Source organism: Malurus melanocephalus, unplaced genomic scaffold (assembly GCF_030028575.1).
Source record: "Malurus melanocephalus ecotype Western Australia unplaced genomic scaffold, MMel_1.1 scaffold_245, whole genome shotgun sequence".
In the NCBI taxonomy this organism is placed as follows: domain Eukaryota; kingdom Metazoa; phylum Chordata; class Aves; order Passeriformes; family Maluridae; genus Malurus; species Malurus melanocephalus.
Genome location: NW_026623477.1, coordinates 128,301 through 145,815, shown reverse-complemented (window position 1 = coordinate 145,815; position 17,515 = coordinate 128,301). Strand labels below are relative to the sequence as shown.

At 41.8% G+C, this 17,515-nt stretch overlaps 1 protein-coding gene across 1 annotated transcript in view; it reads right to left on the bottom strand.

The window, feature by feature from the left end:
- LOC130578914 (receptor-type tyrosine-protein phosphatase gamma) overlaps nt 1-17,515 on the bottom strand; it is a gene marked incomplete at its 5' end in the record, with an annotated part of 132,002 nt that overhangs the window by 28,015 nt on the left and 86,472 nt on the right. The window contains 2 exons of the mRNA XM_057375317.1: nt 406-497; nt 12,339-12,430. Coding sequence (XP_057231300.1) covers nt 406-497; nt 12,339-12,430 — 184 coding nt within the window. The remainder of the gene's footprint in view (nt 1-405; nt 498-12,338; nt 12,431-17,515) is intronic.

Sequence of the window (17,515 nt, the reverse complement as noted above, 5' to 3'; positions counted from 1 at the left end):
CTTTTGGACTACTCAGGGAGTAGGTGGCTTTTCAGACTACTAGGAGGAGTAAATTCTGGACCAAGAAGAGTAAAATAATTGTAAGAAAGCCCCGGAATTAAAAATAACTATTTGTATCTTCATGTTGTTCCTGGGGCCTTGCAGGCAGCTTTTCCTGTTTAATAAAAACCTACGAGGGTTCCCCCTTGAAGGCACCAAATCTGTGGTGGTTAAGAATTATCTGTAAATGCCCAGTCTCACATTGCTCATAGCTGGTAGCAAATTGGTATCATCCTGTGCTGATACATTTGAGCACTGCATTTACCTGATGTGACAGCCTCACACAGATGTCACATGGTCCCCAATTATTAATACACAATTAACTTTAGGAAAACAATGTTTTATTGGTGGGTCATTAAATCGTACCTCAAAGTCTTCCGAGAACCCATGCTGGTTRTTAGAATACAGCTCACTGATGTGTTTAACAAACTGCTTGACTGGAATTGCTTCCATATCATCTGTGGGAAAAAGAAAGAGATATTCAGAATTGCTCTTTGTCTCACACATAAAACTTCAGGAGAGGAAGTCTTCACTCGATATCGTTTAGATCTGAGTTCCCAGGGCAGAGCTAGTTCAATATGCAGTAATAAGAAATCCTGATAAATCTGGCCAGTTTTGAGGTAAACATTTCATTGTATTTCCAATTTTAAGCACTACAGTTGTAAATACTGAGCGCCTGTTCCCTGGGATGCTAATTTACCAATCCAATTGAAGCTCAAGGRTCATTTAGCTCTTGCTCAGTTTGAAGATGGCTGTGGATGGGATGAAGAGGCCTCCTCTCCTTCCACATTATATAAAGAGAACAGAAGAGACCCCAAATGTGAAAATACAGTTGACTATTACTCCCAGTAGGTTTTACCAAACTGAGCACACAGGCCTTGATTATTAGTTCTTAACTTTCTCCTTTTCACACAATGATGTAGAGTCCAAATGGACTTTTGAAACAGCTTCTGAGCAAAAGAGCAGGCAAACACAACAGCCATGTTAATTTGAGTTCTCTCTCATGCCAGACATTATTCAYAACACTGAATATGTATTCCACTGGACCATTTGCTCTTGCTCAGCGCTGTGCAAGCTCACCCAATAAATCCCTTAGACCTCTTCCTACAAGAAAGAAGTTGAAGACTCGAATTGAAGACAAGTGAGATTGTTTCCAGCACCTTGGACTCCAGGCAGATTCTGATGAACCTGGGGTGTAGGATGGCTGCCTTATTCCCCTGTCTCTCTCAAAAAGGCCTGGATATTGTTATAACCATCACTGCAGTTGGTAGAAAAACTGTGCTTGCCAAGATTCACCAGTTAATATTTTCAGTCTGGCATTTAGAAAATGCAAATTGCTWAACAACTGTGACTACTTTCAGCATGTGAAATAATCTATTGCCTGATGGCTACTATTGTCTGATTGCATGATTTTATGGCAATACCCTGTATTTATATATTCCATTTAATATTCTTCTGAAGATAGCATCTAGTTTATGTTTACTCCTAGTAATTCAGTGGTGTATTTTTACTCCCATTTAGCAGCCATATGGTTTGGTGCTACAGCTGCATTATAATCTGGATTCTTTTCCTTTTAAACATCTACATTATGATAGAAAAAATCCAAATATTTCTACAGATACTTAGCAAAATTTAACGATAAATAAATAGATGTGACATTTACTGCATTCAGAGTGAAAGATCTTTGGCAGCTAAAACCTCTAAGCTGTCACACACGCTTTTCTTAGCAAAGGGTATGAAGATCTGTATGTGTAAATGAGGTTCTACTTTGGCAAGAATTTTATAGATCCCTGACAATCTGATTTCTTTCCAGCTGATGGCAGTTAATATTGACCATGTCATTATTTCTCTCTTTTTATTTTATAAGGTAACACTGTAAGGTGGCTTTTTGCATCTATTGACATTTTCAGATCTCAATCAGCTCTCTTCTCTTTATTTACAAGGGCCAATTGTTAAAGATATGTTTGCAATCTGGTCACCTCACAGTATAGCAATGCTACTTTAATTAACCACATGCTCATTTACTGAATAATACAGAATTCAAAACATTTGACAAGTGTATGCTCTTCTTAGCAAAAAGCTGCAGCCTGCAGAAATGCTGGCATTTAAAAATATTTAAGTGATAACATTTATTCTATGTAATATTGGGAATATAATCATTTCATAACAACATTTGTATCAATATTTTCACAGCCAAGACATTGGAATGGAATGATCTATAGGAACAGCAAGAACCTGCAAAACAATATTTCCTCTTCTGAAAAGTAACCCATACATCCTAGATTTCCTTGAAAATACTTATGCTACGATAGCAATTGCATATAGTCTGCAAGAAAAGTTCCTTAGTTATCATCTGTTTTTCCTTCGCACAGTTTTAGCTCAGCTGAGACCAACCAAGATCAAGGACTGCCTGCAGCAGACCAGGGTGTCCAAGTTAATTTTGCAGAAGGCAGAATTTCATTTTAATTGTGATCTGTGAGCCAAAAAATGCATTAGAGATAACATGCTCTCCAGTTCATTGAATTCCCACCAATTTCAAGGATGGGTCTGCACCAGAAATCCATGGCAAAGTGTGGTTAGTTTTCTTTTTATCATCATCACTGCATGGTGGCAGTATGTATCCACCTTTACAGCCACTGCTACTTCACCTCTCTTTTGTTAACTGTCCTTTAGTKTTTCTCCTCCCTTTTTCCTCTTCTGCATTTTCATCCTAATTCCCTCCAGAAGCCTTAACCCAATGCAGTTTCTCACCCTATTTGATAACATGGGTAACAGTTACACATTAAATAATTAAATAGGAAGTATTGTTGACATATGAGCTCACTGGGTGAGAGGGAAATGAAGTTGCCCATGAACTCAGGAAAACCACGTCGGAACAAATGCAATTATTACACATTTGGAAAATCAGAACCAGGAGCATTAGAAACTTCAAAAATGGTTTAAAGTTTTCAGCTTTCAAACTGGTGTGCTAACATGGTCCACCATGGCCTGTGAGTGGGACAGGCACAGCCCTGAGGGGATGCACAGCCTGCAGTGGGGAAGGATGTGGCTGCTCCTCCCTGCACACCCACCCTGCCCCACAGGAAAGCAGCTGTACTGGAGATGGAGTCTATCACATCAACCAGTGAACCAGGAAAATGCTGAAGCAATCTGGGCCACAATTTTTCTATTCATGACCTTCTCTTCCAAACTCCCACCCAGGAACACAAATTACTTTAGCTGGATCTGAGCACGCGTAGCCATGGACAGCTTGCCAGGCCTCTGGTAAAATGTGTGCCAACACCCTCAACACTCTGGGACGGTGTGAGCTGACGTTATCTGGMGATGGCTGTGACCTTCTCCAGGAAAACCAGCACATGCAGCTAGATGCACAGAATCTGCTTTTCCTCTAGCTGTCGTCAGCCCTAAGGCTTTGGTTAAGCCTTCTTTCCATCTTAAAGCAAATAGACTTCAATGACTGTAATTCTTTTAGTCGATTGACGAGATTAATAGAATCCTATAATGGCTAATTAGCAGCTCTCYATCGTTCTGTGCATATTCCCTTTTGCACCATATACTTTTTTCCCATCAAGAAGTTGGAATGACATTTGATATTGTCAGTATRCTCCTTACATTTTGCAAGGGCTACCCATTATTCAAAAAGAAGAGGGAGATGTTTTAATAACACACCTTCACCTCTAACACTGCAGAYGTAATTACATTTCTGTCTAGCTTGGGTTTAGCCATCTGTTTTATCAGTGTCAATAAARTGATTCTGGATTTACTTCACTATGAAATATGAGCTGAATCTGGCACYACAATAATGTACTAACGCTTTGTGWAATACAGAAAAAGAAGTATGCTTAGATGGACAATATTTTAGTAATATTTTTTATAATCAGATACTACTGAAGCTRACACGTGGCAGGGGGTATGTTTAATTTCTGTGCTAAATATTAAACATATTGGTGGAGTTTCCATCTAGGCTTGCTGGCCCAAGCCAAGCACCTGAGAGGAATATCAAATAAACCCAAAGGAGAGCATAAAGCAGTTCATTTCTTGCCACAAAGAGACAAGGCCAAGAAGAAAGTCACGTTTGTTAAAAAAAAATGACTGTAGAGGAAAACCTTCACTAACACCTCCTTTTTAAAGAAATGGTAATTGCCAATGCAGAATACTTAATACATTCCTTCATAAAACAGCCACCTTCAAAAGAAGCCCAAAGCGTATAGAAGCAATAAAGTTCGAACAGGGTTACATTTTAAGTTGGGATAATTAGTAATCCTACCAGGAAGGATTTTCCCATAGCTCCCAYTTAATAAGCTGCCTTTGTAATGTTACAGCAATAGGGGCCAATTTCAAAAGAAAAATAGGATATCCTATCAGAAATGACATTTCCACATAATAGGGTCTCRGATTCATTTTGATTCATTTATAGCCTGAGAGCTCACTGGATAGTYTAGTGGCATTGTATTGGAATGGATGGGTTTGGGTCAGGATTTAATCCAGGAGGTCAAAACCAAAGTGCTTCCTCATAATACCTTTATTTAGTTTGGAGTTTTGGTGTTTCTGAAGACCAGATGTTTGACACTTGAAATAGTCTTGGTAAGAATATTCTCCATGTCTTTCACTCTGTCTTTAAATGCTTTCTGTTTTTCAGCTCTTACCTTAACCAGCCTCCTAAATCCAATACACTCCCTGCATTTTCTGCCTCACTCTTAATGTGAAAGCTTATGTTGGTTTGTGAGTCCCTGCACTTCAGTCTCTCATTTCCAAAGCCACCTGGATCCATGTGCTGTGGCTGTCACGTGCCTTGGTCCATCTGCTTCCCCAGCAGCCCCCCACTGCTCTGTGCCATCCCCACATCCCAGGAGCAGCTCCATCAATTCTCAGTGTGCTCTTCACAGCTGCCTTCAGCCAAAGGACATGGGGACTCTCCCACTGCCCCCTCCCTGCCTGGGGGGCTGAGCAGTGAGCTGAATCCGCCTGCTGATCTGGCTGATGACTGTAAGAAAGGATTAATTGATTTGTGGGGAAGGGGAAGAATTAGTTATCAGTGGAGTAGATGGGTTGATCCTGCTCRTTAGGATGAAGAATAGTGAAGTGACAGGGAAACTTCTCTTTCTGAAGGCAGCACAAACCTAACTTGGCTTATGATRATCATTAAACCAGTGACATGGTTAGGGACATTAATCCTTGAGAATCCATTCTCAACAGTGTATCCTTCCAGTTCTCATTTTCTGCAAAAAAGTCTTCCCAAAATATCTACCAGTAGATTGTAACAGGCCTGGATTTGACCACCTAAGTCACTGAAAGATAACGTATCTGAAAAATGGTTTCCCATATCCACAGCAAACAAACTTTCTGTTCTCAGCAACATTCAACCCCGGGATGCTGTTTCATCTTTCACTCTCTTACTYTCCATTGCTGGAGAGAACATTGAATGCAAGCACAGGATTTTTTTAAAGGTATTTTTTAATTGTAAACCACATTCAGTGAAGTTTCACAGGTTTTATCATTTTTTACAAAGAGGAATGGAAGAATTCTGCAAGTAGCTGGAATACCTAGCATCAACATTTAGGATGCATTTTCACTTAAAATGGAGTCTAACAGCCATTGCATAAACTACAAATCACACCAGAGTGAAAGCTGCAGAGCTATGGCAGAAAGAGTAACCATGWGGAGTGTGATATTGTCTCTGATCATATGGAATACTGCAAGGATGAACAGCCTTGGGCAAAATTCTGCCCCAGTAGAGGTTATTAAAAAACACCCCCATCAATTCCACTAAGGTCAAGTGTCCACCTCCAGAGAAAAGCTTAGACAAAACTATATAAACCTACAGACTGAGCGTCCACTCCAAAATGCATGTGCTTACAAGGGCCAGAAACTTCACTGCTGCTCAAAYTTTGGCACAGATTGAATCTGAAATGTCTGAGCAGACAGACATAGCCAGCTCCTGCCCTAAGTCACGCAAAGCTGGACCCTGCAAGTAATTCCACATGTAAAACAGGGCGGTGCTCAGCTTTCTTCAAACCATTTTAGATTTAATCCATTTGAATTATACACATTTATATTGTCAGAGCCTTTAATTCTGAAGTATACTGGCTTTCATTGTATAACTATTTAAAATAAGAATGCAACTGAAGCCATTGTGTTTCCATTGGAATAATTAATCTTTCTGACTGATTGAATTGCTTGCTGTATTAAAAATTGCCAGAAATATAAGAACAGTTTTATTTGTATAASATGAGTATCAATTAATTCACGATAAAGCAGAGTCATTAAAACACTTTAGTATTGAGAAGGCCTTCTGTGGAGATCATATCTCTATAAATACTATAAAGGAAATARTAGGTTTCATTCTAGGACATCAAAATACCTGCTGAAGATCTCTTAAGGCTGGCATTCTCCTGAAGCCACTGACCTCAATAACTAAGATGAATTATAAATTAAAATAAATTAGGGTGAATAAAAAATCATTAAGAGTTGATTACTAGGGGCACTATTCCTCATTAATGCTCCCTTTTTTTGTAATCATGTGTTTGTGAAGAACTATTTTTAATAAAAACTACTTTTCAAAGTGAAAAGGCATGGAAAACACTTTGAATACCTTTGAAAGTCCTGGAAAGATGGGCATGCTGAAAGAAAAACAGGAGTCCTTYCACCAAGATAATTGCTATCTATTTGTTATAATCAAGTCAAATGAACACAAGGGCAGGTTTCTGATAAAGCGGAGACACWTGAAAAAGCAGAATATGAAAAATCACCTGTGTAATTCTGTAGCTACATTCATCTCTCTTGCCTCAAGACTTAATCTACTACAATGCTATTAACCATGTGTCAGTCAGGAATATAAAGATGTTAATGATAAAATTTTATATGTGTCAAAATAAGAGCTCAGTTTAAATCTGCTTGTACAAATCTTAGATTAGGTTWTCATTAATTATAAATGTAATAGCAATATACTTCCCTTTAAGCAAAAAGACAATTTCAGTCCAAGAGAATGAAATAATGTGATTTTTACATTAGCCCAGACATCAAACATGACCTTATTTGGTATTGCCAGCTAAGGAACACAATTTTAATCTCACACATTTCTATCCTCAGGTCCCAGTCTAGGAGCTTTCAGAAAAGGATCTATCTGCATTTCATAAGGCCACCACAAAAAATACAGATTCTTTTCTGATGTAGCCAGCTCCTGAAGCCTTCACTGGAAGTGCTATGACTAGATATCACATCATACTGTAAGTTCTTCAGTGTAGTGCAGGAGCTGGGTTGGTACCAGAGTAAAAGGAAGGTGGATGTTCTCTAAAATACCTTGATATTTTCTTGGCTTCAGAGGATGGCTGTGTTTGCAATATTGCGTTCATGAATTTAATTGAAGCTGAAGATAGGTACAATTCACAATATGGTGCTGGAACATAAATCCACAGGGAGCAGAGAGCAGAAATAAAGTCTTAAACAGCTGAAGAGCACCACCTCTGTGCTCAGTGAAGAGCTTCATGCCCTTGAGAAAGAAGCTCTGGCTGCAGTTAGTGCAGATCCTGTGCCTCACAGGGCTCACTGTGCTCAGTGCACTGTCACTGTCACGGCCACAGACGTGTCCTGGACTTGGCTCTTCAGCTCTGGGGATGCAACTTGAGGGAGCCACACCTTAGCAGAACACAGTAAGGTATCAAGGCTGTGTAGGGAACCTGCAGTTTCCTTGTCAAATGAGATACTTGTTACTGTCTCTAATAGCAGCAGTTTGTCAGAGGGTGGATGCTACCAGAACACAGCAGCTGAGCCTGTAAAAAACACTTCAAGTCTGACCACTGACATTTGTCAGGGACAGTTCAAGGCAGTATTCAGGTTATTGAAGAGCTGAGAATTAACRAGATGGATCCATGATGGGACTCCTTGTAACCATGAGGAGACAGAGGCAAATGAAAGAGGGTCATGGGTGCCCTGGCCTTCACATCCTGGTGTGGCTGCATGAGGTGGGCAAAGCATCTTTTCATGGCTATTCCTCTGTTTCCTGGGCTTGTGTACCCACACCGAGACATTCTTGAAGAAGCATAAGAGKGTTTCTCCATCAGATTCTGCCACTAGTTATTTAAAATACATTATTAATAAACTCCAGGACTAGTGAAAAAATAATTTACTGTCATTTAAACCTTAAAGTGAGCATATGGTGATCTGACAACTGGGAAGTGCTTCTTAGTCTCGTAGTCTAGACACAGCTGAAATAATTGGCATTACCTCTGCGAAATTTTACTTGTACTAAAAATATAAGAGGTGAAATACTTCTGGAAAAAATATGGTAAATGAATCAGCTGCATTGGCCAGCTGTTTTGTTCTTTATGATCTGTGCTTCTCTGGACTGTGGTCCAAACTACACAGAGTTTTGAGCTTTCCCATCAGGACAAGTCTCAGCTGCCTCTGTACTGATCTCACCACAAGTTCTATTGACTTCAGTGCCACAGCATCCATTGTGCCCATGAACTGGGCAAGGAACCAGTAAACTCACAGCAAGATTTAGAAAAATGCTCCACCCAGRAGCAGGAAAACTTTGACACAAACAGAAGCACAAGCAGGTTTGCTGAGCAAGATCTTGCCAAGACCAAATGTTTTAGTGAAGAGATCCAGGCAAAGATAATGTGGATGTGGCAAAATTAGTTTGCGTGTGTGGAGGCAAAGAGAGAAGATACAGAGAAATAAATTTGTTGGGCAGGATGGCAGGGGAATTTTCAGGAATCTGCCATTGATTACAGATGCATTACTGTCAGGTGCAAGGCTTATGTGAGTTGAGATTTATCTCTCAGATGTAATATCCAGTGGGTGACTCAGTTAATGATAACTCCTTTGTCCTGTGCTTCTCTAGATCAAGCAGTGCAGATAATTATGAATAATGATAATGATTTGGATCTCAGAGAGAATTTGCACAGATAGGCACACACCTATGGGTGATGTGGCTCCATGCACAATAATTAAGGACGTATGCCAAGGGAAGTGAAACAGAAAATGGGTAAAATAATTCCTTCGCAAGAAGATTTTTTTTTGATTTCACACCTGAAAAGTTGTACTATGTGCTATAGCAGGTAGCTGGCAGACTGATTTAGAGCTCATGGACCTGAGAAAACAGAGGTTTTACATAAATAAGAGCAGGACATAGTGCAGAAATAAACACAAACACTACCTTTGTGCCAACACATCAAGGAACAGAGCAGTGGCACACAGAGACACCAGCTCTTCTGAAACTTTGAGCTGTGTGAGGACCTTGCCATGCCTGGCTCCCAGACACCTGGCAGAGCCACCCACACCTGGGCCAGGACCAGCCAACCCAAACCTGCTCGATTCCCTCTGCCCAGCAGCTCAGTGTGTTCTGTAGATGAGCAAACCTGCTGAACATCCTCAGCCACACTGCTCTGAATTGTCATCAGCGTGGCTGCCTGCTCTTAACCGAGAGTGGAAGTCAGTCCACTGAACTGTAGGAGGTAGGGGAAGGGTCCCACAGGGATCTAGTCAAGTTCCTCTTGTAAGGATGAGGTTTCACAACACAACAAGGTTACTTAAAAAACTTGTTTCTGTGAAAATGCCACTTACATTTTGCTCCYAGTATCAACATGGCAAGTAGGACTTTCTCACACCCTGCGGCAGCTTCCAGAGGAAAAGTTCATAGGCTTATCATTTCATCAGCTGCCATCAGTTCAAAGGAGAATTTTGTCATTTCATGTTCTTAAGGCATTTCAGTGGGCTGTCTATGTGGGAGCAGCAGCTGACGTCAGGGAAGACTGTCATCTAGCAACAGGTATATGGGGGAAACAGCCCTCTTCTACATCTCCAAACAAGGAAAGTGCCTCAGAGCATCAAGATCTTTCAAGGCAGTATCTCCTGTCTTTGGAAAAAGCCATCATAGCTGGAATTTTTCTCTACTAACTTGAGTCTCGTTATGTCTGAAAGTATCCATGTATTAACTATTATCCCTGKACAGGTAATAGGTAATGTACACAGAGTGAGGCACTTCCAGAGGGTGATTTGGCTTTTGGTGGCCTAAATAGCTTTAATGTCAGTGTCAAGCTCTTCAAATTCACCAGTTCACTCTCTCTTAAGATTTTCTGGGCCTGATTCAGCTTCAGATTAAGGCCCCTCCATTTGGATATCTGCATGCCAGTGTTTATATGCCCATTATATCCACAAAATGTTATCATTAGATTGGGAATTCAAGGGTTGGATTCACCTTTGCATCCAACCAGACTGAACCTCTCTRTTATTGATGTGCCTTAAGGCTCATCAGCAATCCTAGCAGATTTTTAACTACAAAGCTGCTCAAGGTGTCCTGCAGCATTTGCTCGGGGGTGCCTTCACCTGCAGTGCCCCTTATCAGGGGTGAGCAGCTCTTGCTCAGCATTACTGAGTCCGAGCACACCACAGTGAGCACTGCACTGACAGCAGCATCATGTCCCTTACAAAGCTGCTGTGGTCTCACAGCCTGGCCTACCCCAGTCAYGGGAAGTGTCCCCAAAAGACAAGGTTCTGTTCCCAGTCACTTTGTGCTGTGTGCCAGAGAAGCACTGCTCTGTGCTGCTCTGACAGGACCAGCTGCCTGCATGGTTTTCATGGAACTTCTTCAGCTCCCACTACAATTCACAGGAATGCACTTCATCTTAATGGACTGACCATCAAAACATCTCTGTGCAACAGAGAACTGCTGTCTCAACAACACACACTGCAGYATGAGAAGACAGAGCTTTCTGCTGCTTTCTTGCATCAAAGAAAAAATTGTCTCAATTACAGTAAAAATTCTACACATTGGCCAAAGAGGCTTCTCTCTGAAGGGTGAATTTATCTCTCCCAGTGCCATGTAGTCATAATCCCCTGGGTTTTGACAATGCAGTGCAGAGTCCAGCTTAGCCCAGCYTCCCCTTCCCCACAAGCTCCAAGGATGTCCCACAGGAGAGCAGGCATGGTGGAACCATTGAACTGACTGCCACAAGCAGCTCCAACAGCATTTGTTCCTCTTGATTTCAGTGCAGGAACAATGTAGTTCTACAGCTATTCAAGTACTTCTGTGAAAACTAATCACCAGTGGTCTAAAATTAAAACCTGTCACCTCCTGTTACCCTAAAGGAGAAGGATGACTCCTTGCTAAGGACATGAAGTGGCCAGGACACGCATTTTAGTCTCCAACAGAAARGAGAGGGGACAATAGCACATTTTCTTTATTTTCAGTGGCACAGCATCTGACTGCAAGGCAAACTGCCTAACGCTTTCTGCAGGAATGTAATAGCTGACCTTTCCTACTAGTTCCCATGGGTACTTTGAAAGACTCTTTCTAGAAATAAGTCACACTTGTCTGCTGAATAAAATAAAGGAAAATATAACTGGACTCTTTCACTTTTCCAGGAAGCAAGTTTCTTCAGTGTCTCAGAAAAGGCTCTGAATGTTTTTTGGTAAAATGAACCTAATTAGCTGCAGATTGAATCCCAGATCAGCAACACAAATACAGAATATGACAAGGAAACTTAAAACACCTTCAAGCAACAAGTACAAGCCTTGGACAGACTGAGGTCAATACAATATTTTCTGGTATCTTAATTTGCCTGTGAGACTGACTGTCWTCAAACAAGGCAGCGGCTGCAAAGGCCACGGTAACACCAAACTGCTCTCTGTCATCACAGCTTCAAGGCAGCTGCATCCTGCACTTAATTCCCAGCAGAAATRCCTTATGAAGAGAGAATAGCACTAGATTCTGCTTCCAGCTGAGCATAGCTGGATCTCAGAATAGCTCTACAGCGATATAGCTATATCTCAGTATAGCTGAGAGGAGAATTTGACCTTTGGTAACTTTATTAATACTGAATTAACAGATGGCTTTGGACTTTACTTGACATTGTTTGCCTATCCCTGTGTCTCACTGTCCTTTCTGAGAGCTCAGACTCCACCTCTACACACAGTGAAAGAGGGGGCAAGGCCCCCAGTCTCGAGAGAGCAGTGGAGCTGAATATCCCTCCTCTGCAACCTGCCCTGATTGAGCAGCTGGTTTCACCCTGGATGCAATGCCTCAGTGTTTTCAAGACTTGTTACTCATGTTTTTGACATTTTGCAAAGGTTATTCTGAAATTTCTATTAAAACAAAGTGGGAGAGGTGCCCGTGGAAAAATACAGCACTGGCACTCGGAGCCCCATTACAAAACACATTAAATTAAATGAAGCAGCACCGATACAAGAAGTTTCCACCAAAACCCCAAGATTTATCACAAGCATAACCTTCTCTTCTTAATGTAATTAAACCAGACTCCAAGCAGTACAAACACAGGAGATTAAGCTTGTCTTACCTGGAATAGGTATAATGGGAATACTTTCATTGGGGACCACACGGGGGGAACTGCTGTCCTCCACATAGAAATGAGCAGTCTGAAAACACTTTCTGTTAAAGAAAAAAACAACAAAAAAAAATTTCAGGGTCTGAAAAACTGCTCTTTGAAAAAAAACAGACAAAAACTTTTGCACGTTTTGTTTCTCCATTTCTGTTCCACGCTTTCAGATGTTACAGTTTTTGAACATCGATACATGAAAACATATGTGTGTTTTCTACAATGACAATTCTTATTCCAGATTCTGGTGCGCTCTAATTCATTGACATCTGACATCCACCCATCATAAATGCCTCTMTATATTATTGCTAAGTACTACTGAATATGAAATTATACTCATAAAAGTTAGTGGCTGCAAAACAGGTTTCAAAAACATCATTCAGAAAGAAACTCTGCACACAAGAAACACATTCAGCATACAATTCAAGCCCAAATCCACCTAAGACACTCGCATATCCAGGGAAAATACACTTACTGTAAAAGTTTCTGCTGTCTACCAACCAGCAGACAGTAATATAGCATCTGTAACTGCTGCATATCATGATGTTCTGATATGAAAGTTAACCTTCAAACATTAGGTTTTTTTTTGTTTGTTTGCTTTTTAACACTAAAGCCACATAACCGTCATCCCATCCTCCTCCTGCAAACTTGTATTACATATGCTGKTACAGAAAAATCCAATAGACACTTCTCATGGGCCCCAGGATGCCTCTCAGAAAAGGCCTATAAAGAACAGAACTTAAATCCACCTGACTCTTTTTTACCTGTATTTAATGCAAAGCAGAGAGCACAAGCTGGTCATCACAGAAAAGGTACTGAGCAGAATAACATCAAGAGATCCAGGGAGACTCTGCATGGTGATGTTAACTGAGGCAGGGTTTTCCAACACCAGCGTCACTGCTCATTGCTGACTTAATGAGCTGCTTGAGGCTGGAACTGAATATTTAATGAGTCTTGCTTGGTGTGAGCAGCTATTGTGGCAGTGGAAGGGTCTGCTCTCATCTGTCGGGGCGCTAAACAATAGCTCCCCACTGCAGAAAGATCCCCCTCACTGGCATCCTTCAACTGCTCCTCAACACCTGGGCAAAGTTTGTGGGGGCGTGGTGAGCTGTGCCTGTGTCAGTTTGCTGGTTCCCTTGCTCAATTATATTTGCACATGTGGCTTCTGAGCTGCTGCCTTGCAGTTCCTGCAGTTTGCTGCTCCCCGACTCGGGCATTGTGCTCTCTGTGCAGAGCCGCCCCGCACTCCGGCAAAGTCATTCGTGTTCCCTTTGTTTCCAGCATCCACACATGCCAGAGGGAAAAAAAGTCACTGAAAACCAAACCACTCTGTTTAGCGAAATCAGGATCTAAAATTATCACGGGCACTGGCTTTCCATGCATCTGCACTTTCTACTGCCCGGGCACAGTGCTTTTTAATGCAAGAACAAGCTAKGGCAGCACAAGAACAACTTAAGACAACACAGAAGCAGGAGAGAGTGGATTTCACAGCAMGGAGTCACTGTCTGGGAGCAGCTTTCTATTTTCAGGCATGATGGCTTGCATTCTGCTGAAGTTATTTATTTAGTGAGTATACTTTTGTTAAGAAACACCATAAGGTGAATTCACACATGAGGATGCAAGATGTGCAATAGTCTCACAGCATTTAAAAACATGGGTTGAACTCCCCCCGCCTCACCACTTGGTCCCTGTTCTCATTTTTTTTTGGCAGCCTTTATTTTGGACAATGCACACCCTGGGGGCACGCAGCAGAATAAATCAGTCACACATAAAGAAGAAACTATGAATATGAAACAGGCAAAATGTTCCTGATTTTGATGTATTTGGGGCTCTTTCCCTTGAGTCAATACTACAGAAATCCTTGAATGGCTTCTCCTGGTAATGAAGGCCTTAAAAAGGTGTTWGATAAAAAGACAGACCTTTATGCAGGGATTTACAGGATTTTTTAAGCTTATGATATTGAAGAAAAGCAATTATTTTTGTTAATTTGTWATTTTATAGTCTGAGAGGCTGGCATTATGGTTTTATACACTGTCATAAGATGGCTTTTTCTTAATAGCCTGAAAACATGTAATTGTGTCAGAGAATCACATTGTGCAACATTTTAAGGCCCGTGATGGCAATAGCTGAACACTCAGCCCAGTGCAACTCTACTGAGCACAATCTTGGATTAAAAATGTATTAAATGAATATTTCACATAGTAAAGTTTGTTAYAATCATTAATGTCATTAAAAATCCTGCAATTTAGTCCTGGAAAACTGTCTACAGCTGTTTTGCAAAGGCAGACACTGTAGACTTTGACTAAAGTCACAAATCTTGTCTAGTGMAAATACATGCATAATGCAGCACTTTTGTCACTTTACAATACTGGATACTGGCATGTTAGGTGAAGACATGCCTCTCAAATTCTTTTTTTTTCTCCAGTTGCTCATGATAGCTGTAAATATTCTAAGTTTAGCCTTTACAGCTGGGCTTGCTGCACACAGGCCATCACACCCCTGTCCTGGTGACTCCTTCCATGTCTCAGATCTTTAAAAGATCTTTTATGGGTTTAACAAACTCGCTGGATGAATTTKCCAGCAAATTCTGCTTACTGGGTCTGTTTCCCACTCTTGCATCTTTCCTCTGTGCAGCTYCAGCAGGGAACACACATCTCGGGGTGCCAGGCAGATGACTCCAGTTTGGATAATGTCCATTTTTCCTGAGTGAGGAAACACCTGGCCCCAAGAAGAGCCTTCTGGAAACTCATGTCTGGTTTGTAGTAATAAATACTGATAGCTGCCATCAAGGCTACTGAGAGGCATTTCAGACAATTCAGCATCTGCCTTCTCCCCCTGTTTAGGATGCTCCTTTCTATCCCTTGGCACTTCCCCTACCCATTACCTTTTCCTCCAGACACAAACCTTAAGCAGCAGCAGTTGCTAAGGCTACAAGAGGCTGCAGTAAATCTGAGTGTGTATGTGAGGAGGGCTGGATAAAGAAAAGGATGAGAGCAGGAAATTGCTTGTTCYGAGCCACCAGAGAGGGGAGAGAAGGGAGTGAATGCAGGGCTACACAAGGTGAAAATCTACACCTATTTTCACATGAGCACTTCAGTCTGTAACTTTTAACCCCAGTGTGTATAAACGGGCAGGTGTTTGCACCTGTGCCCATTTGCTCAGGAAACCAGTACTGTCAGCAGAAAAAGATATCAGGCTTTTTGCCCAATAGAAGCAGTCCTTATGAATGCACAACTGAGATTTGTCATGGTGTAAATGATTATTAAAATCTTAACATGTGAAACACTAATTTTAGGATAATTACTGTATTTCCRCAACACTGGTTGAGGAAAAGCAAAWCACAACCTTGATTTCACTTCCAAAMGATTTTGGGGAGCCACATCTTTTCTGTGAAATACCAATGAGTCCATTGTCTCTGAAATGTGCCCGTGAGCAGTGAAGCACACCGTTTTCTCTAGCCCCATATGTTTTTGTGGCTCCCTTTCCCTGGGGTACAATAACTGTGTGAGATTGTGGTGATCAGACACACAGTTGTCACATATGGACAGAAATGCAGAAGTAAAACACTGCAAGATTAGCATCTCCCCAGAGATGGAAGCAGAGGAAGGGTCTGGAATGCAAAGACAATGTGAGGGAGAGTATCCYTCTGCCTAGAATCTTTTTGGAGAGATACTGGCTGTGAGTTACTGATGTGAACTAACAGGATGAAAAGTCCAGAGCAGCCCCACCTCAGTAATAAGATGAAAGCATAAAAATATGCCAAGAGATGGCTGATTAGCTGGGTTAAATGCCTGTTCCATCTCTGCTGAGCAAAATACCAGATTAACTTCTGTACAAGAAGAGATGCCTTGKGAGATTTTTGACACTCTAAACAGGTTTCCTTGGTTATTAGTTACTAAAGCTCAAGCAGCTTCTCCTTTATACTCCTCTAAAAGCAAGAGGGAGAATTTGCTCACATAATGGCCTGAAAGCATGGATGCATTTTATTTTTGTGTGGATACTGGCTCGAATAGAAGCACAGCTCGGCTGCAGCTGATGGGAGCGCTGGGAATTGCTCCAAGGGCACTGCYTGGCCTTTACTCCTCCACTCTGGCTCCAGCACGGGCAGCATCCCCTGATGTGTGATGACAGGCAGGATCTGTGAGCTCTGGAGCAGCCGGGGCAGGGAAAGGAGGAGCCACGATAATGGTGAGGGACGAGCAATGCCTCTGCAGCTCCTGGCAGTGGCTGAACACAGGAAAAACCAAAGGGGAACATTTCCCATTCTGGGGACACCCAGGAGCCATGCCCTGCCTCACGCTGAAGCAACCAGCACATTCATTGCTCCTTGTTCACTGGTCCTTCTTCCAGGTGGTGACGTTGGCTGGAGCAGTGTGTATTCCCTCTCCAAGGCCAGCCAGATTTATGTTACATTATTTGTGKAAAAGCATCGAGGAGCTCTAGGCTCTGGGTCATTACCTGCTAAAGCATGACCAGTTCAGGGGCAGATGGCTTGAAAGGGTCCTGAAGGCCTATTTACTACTGTCAGAGCAGGGCAAATCTTGTCCTTCAGGCACCTTTCCTCCCACAGACTGAGCTTCTGCAGAACATACATTTTTATAACAAAGAAGTCAATAGTCCCTGCATCCTACTTTTACACAGTTTTTAGCTGCTGGGAAGAACAGGAAAGATGGAATACGAGTCAGACCAGGATCTGTAAGGGACCTGTAAACCAGGCTGCACAAGACATGGCTCTGTCTTTATCAAGTGCAACCTGGATACAGGCATTCATTGTCCATGCTCCTCCATCACGGGGGTGTCTGCAAGCAACTCCCAAACAAGGATGCAAAGACAGGAAACGATCCCCTTTTCACTACCTCCGTACATTCATTCTCACTTTCAAYAGAAGAAAAGCTGCTTCAGATTCCCGTTGAACTGTTTTGCATKTTTTTCAGGAGACACAATTAAGACTGGTTTCTGCTGGCACCAAAAACAGAGTATGTATGCAGTCAAGTGTACTAGTAACACATGGCTCTGCACTTTAAACTAGCTTCACTATTCCTTGGCAAGCATTTGTCACTGTCAGAATTGGCAATGACTCCTCAGAAAAGAGCACAGACTTCGGAACAACAGAAGTGCTGCAAATCATGACCRTGTCA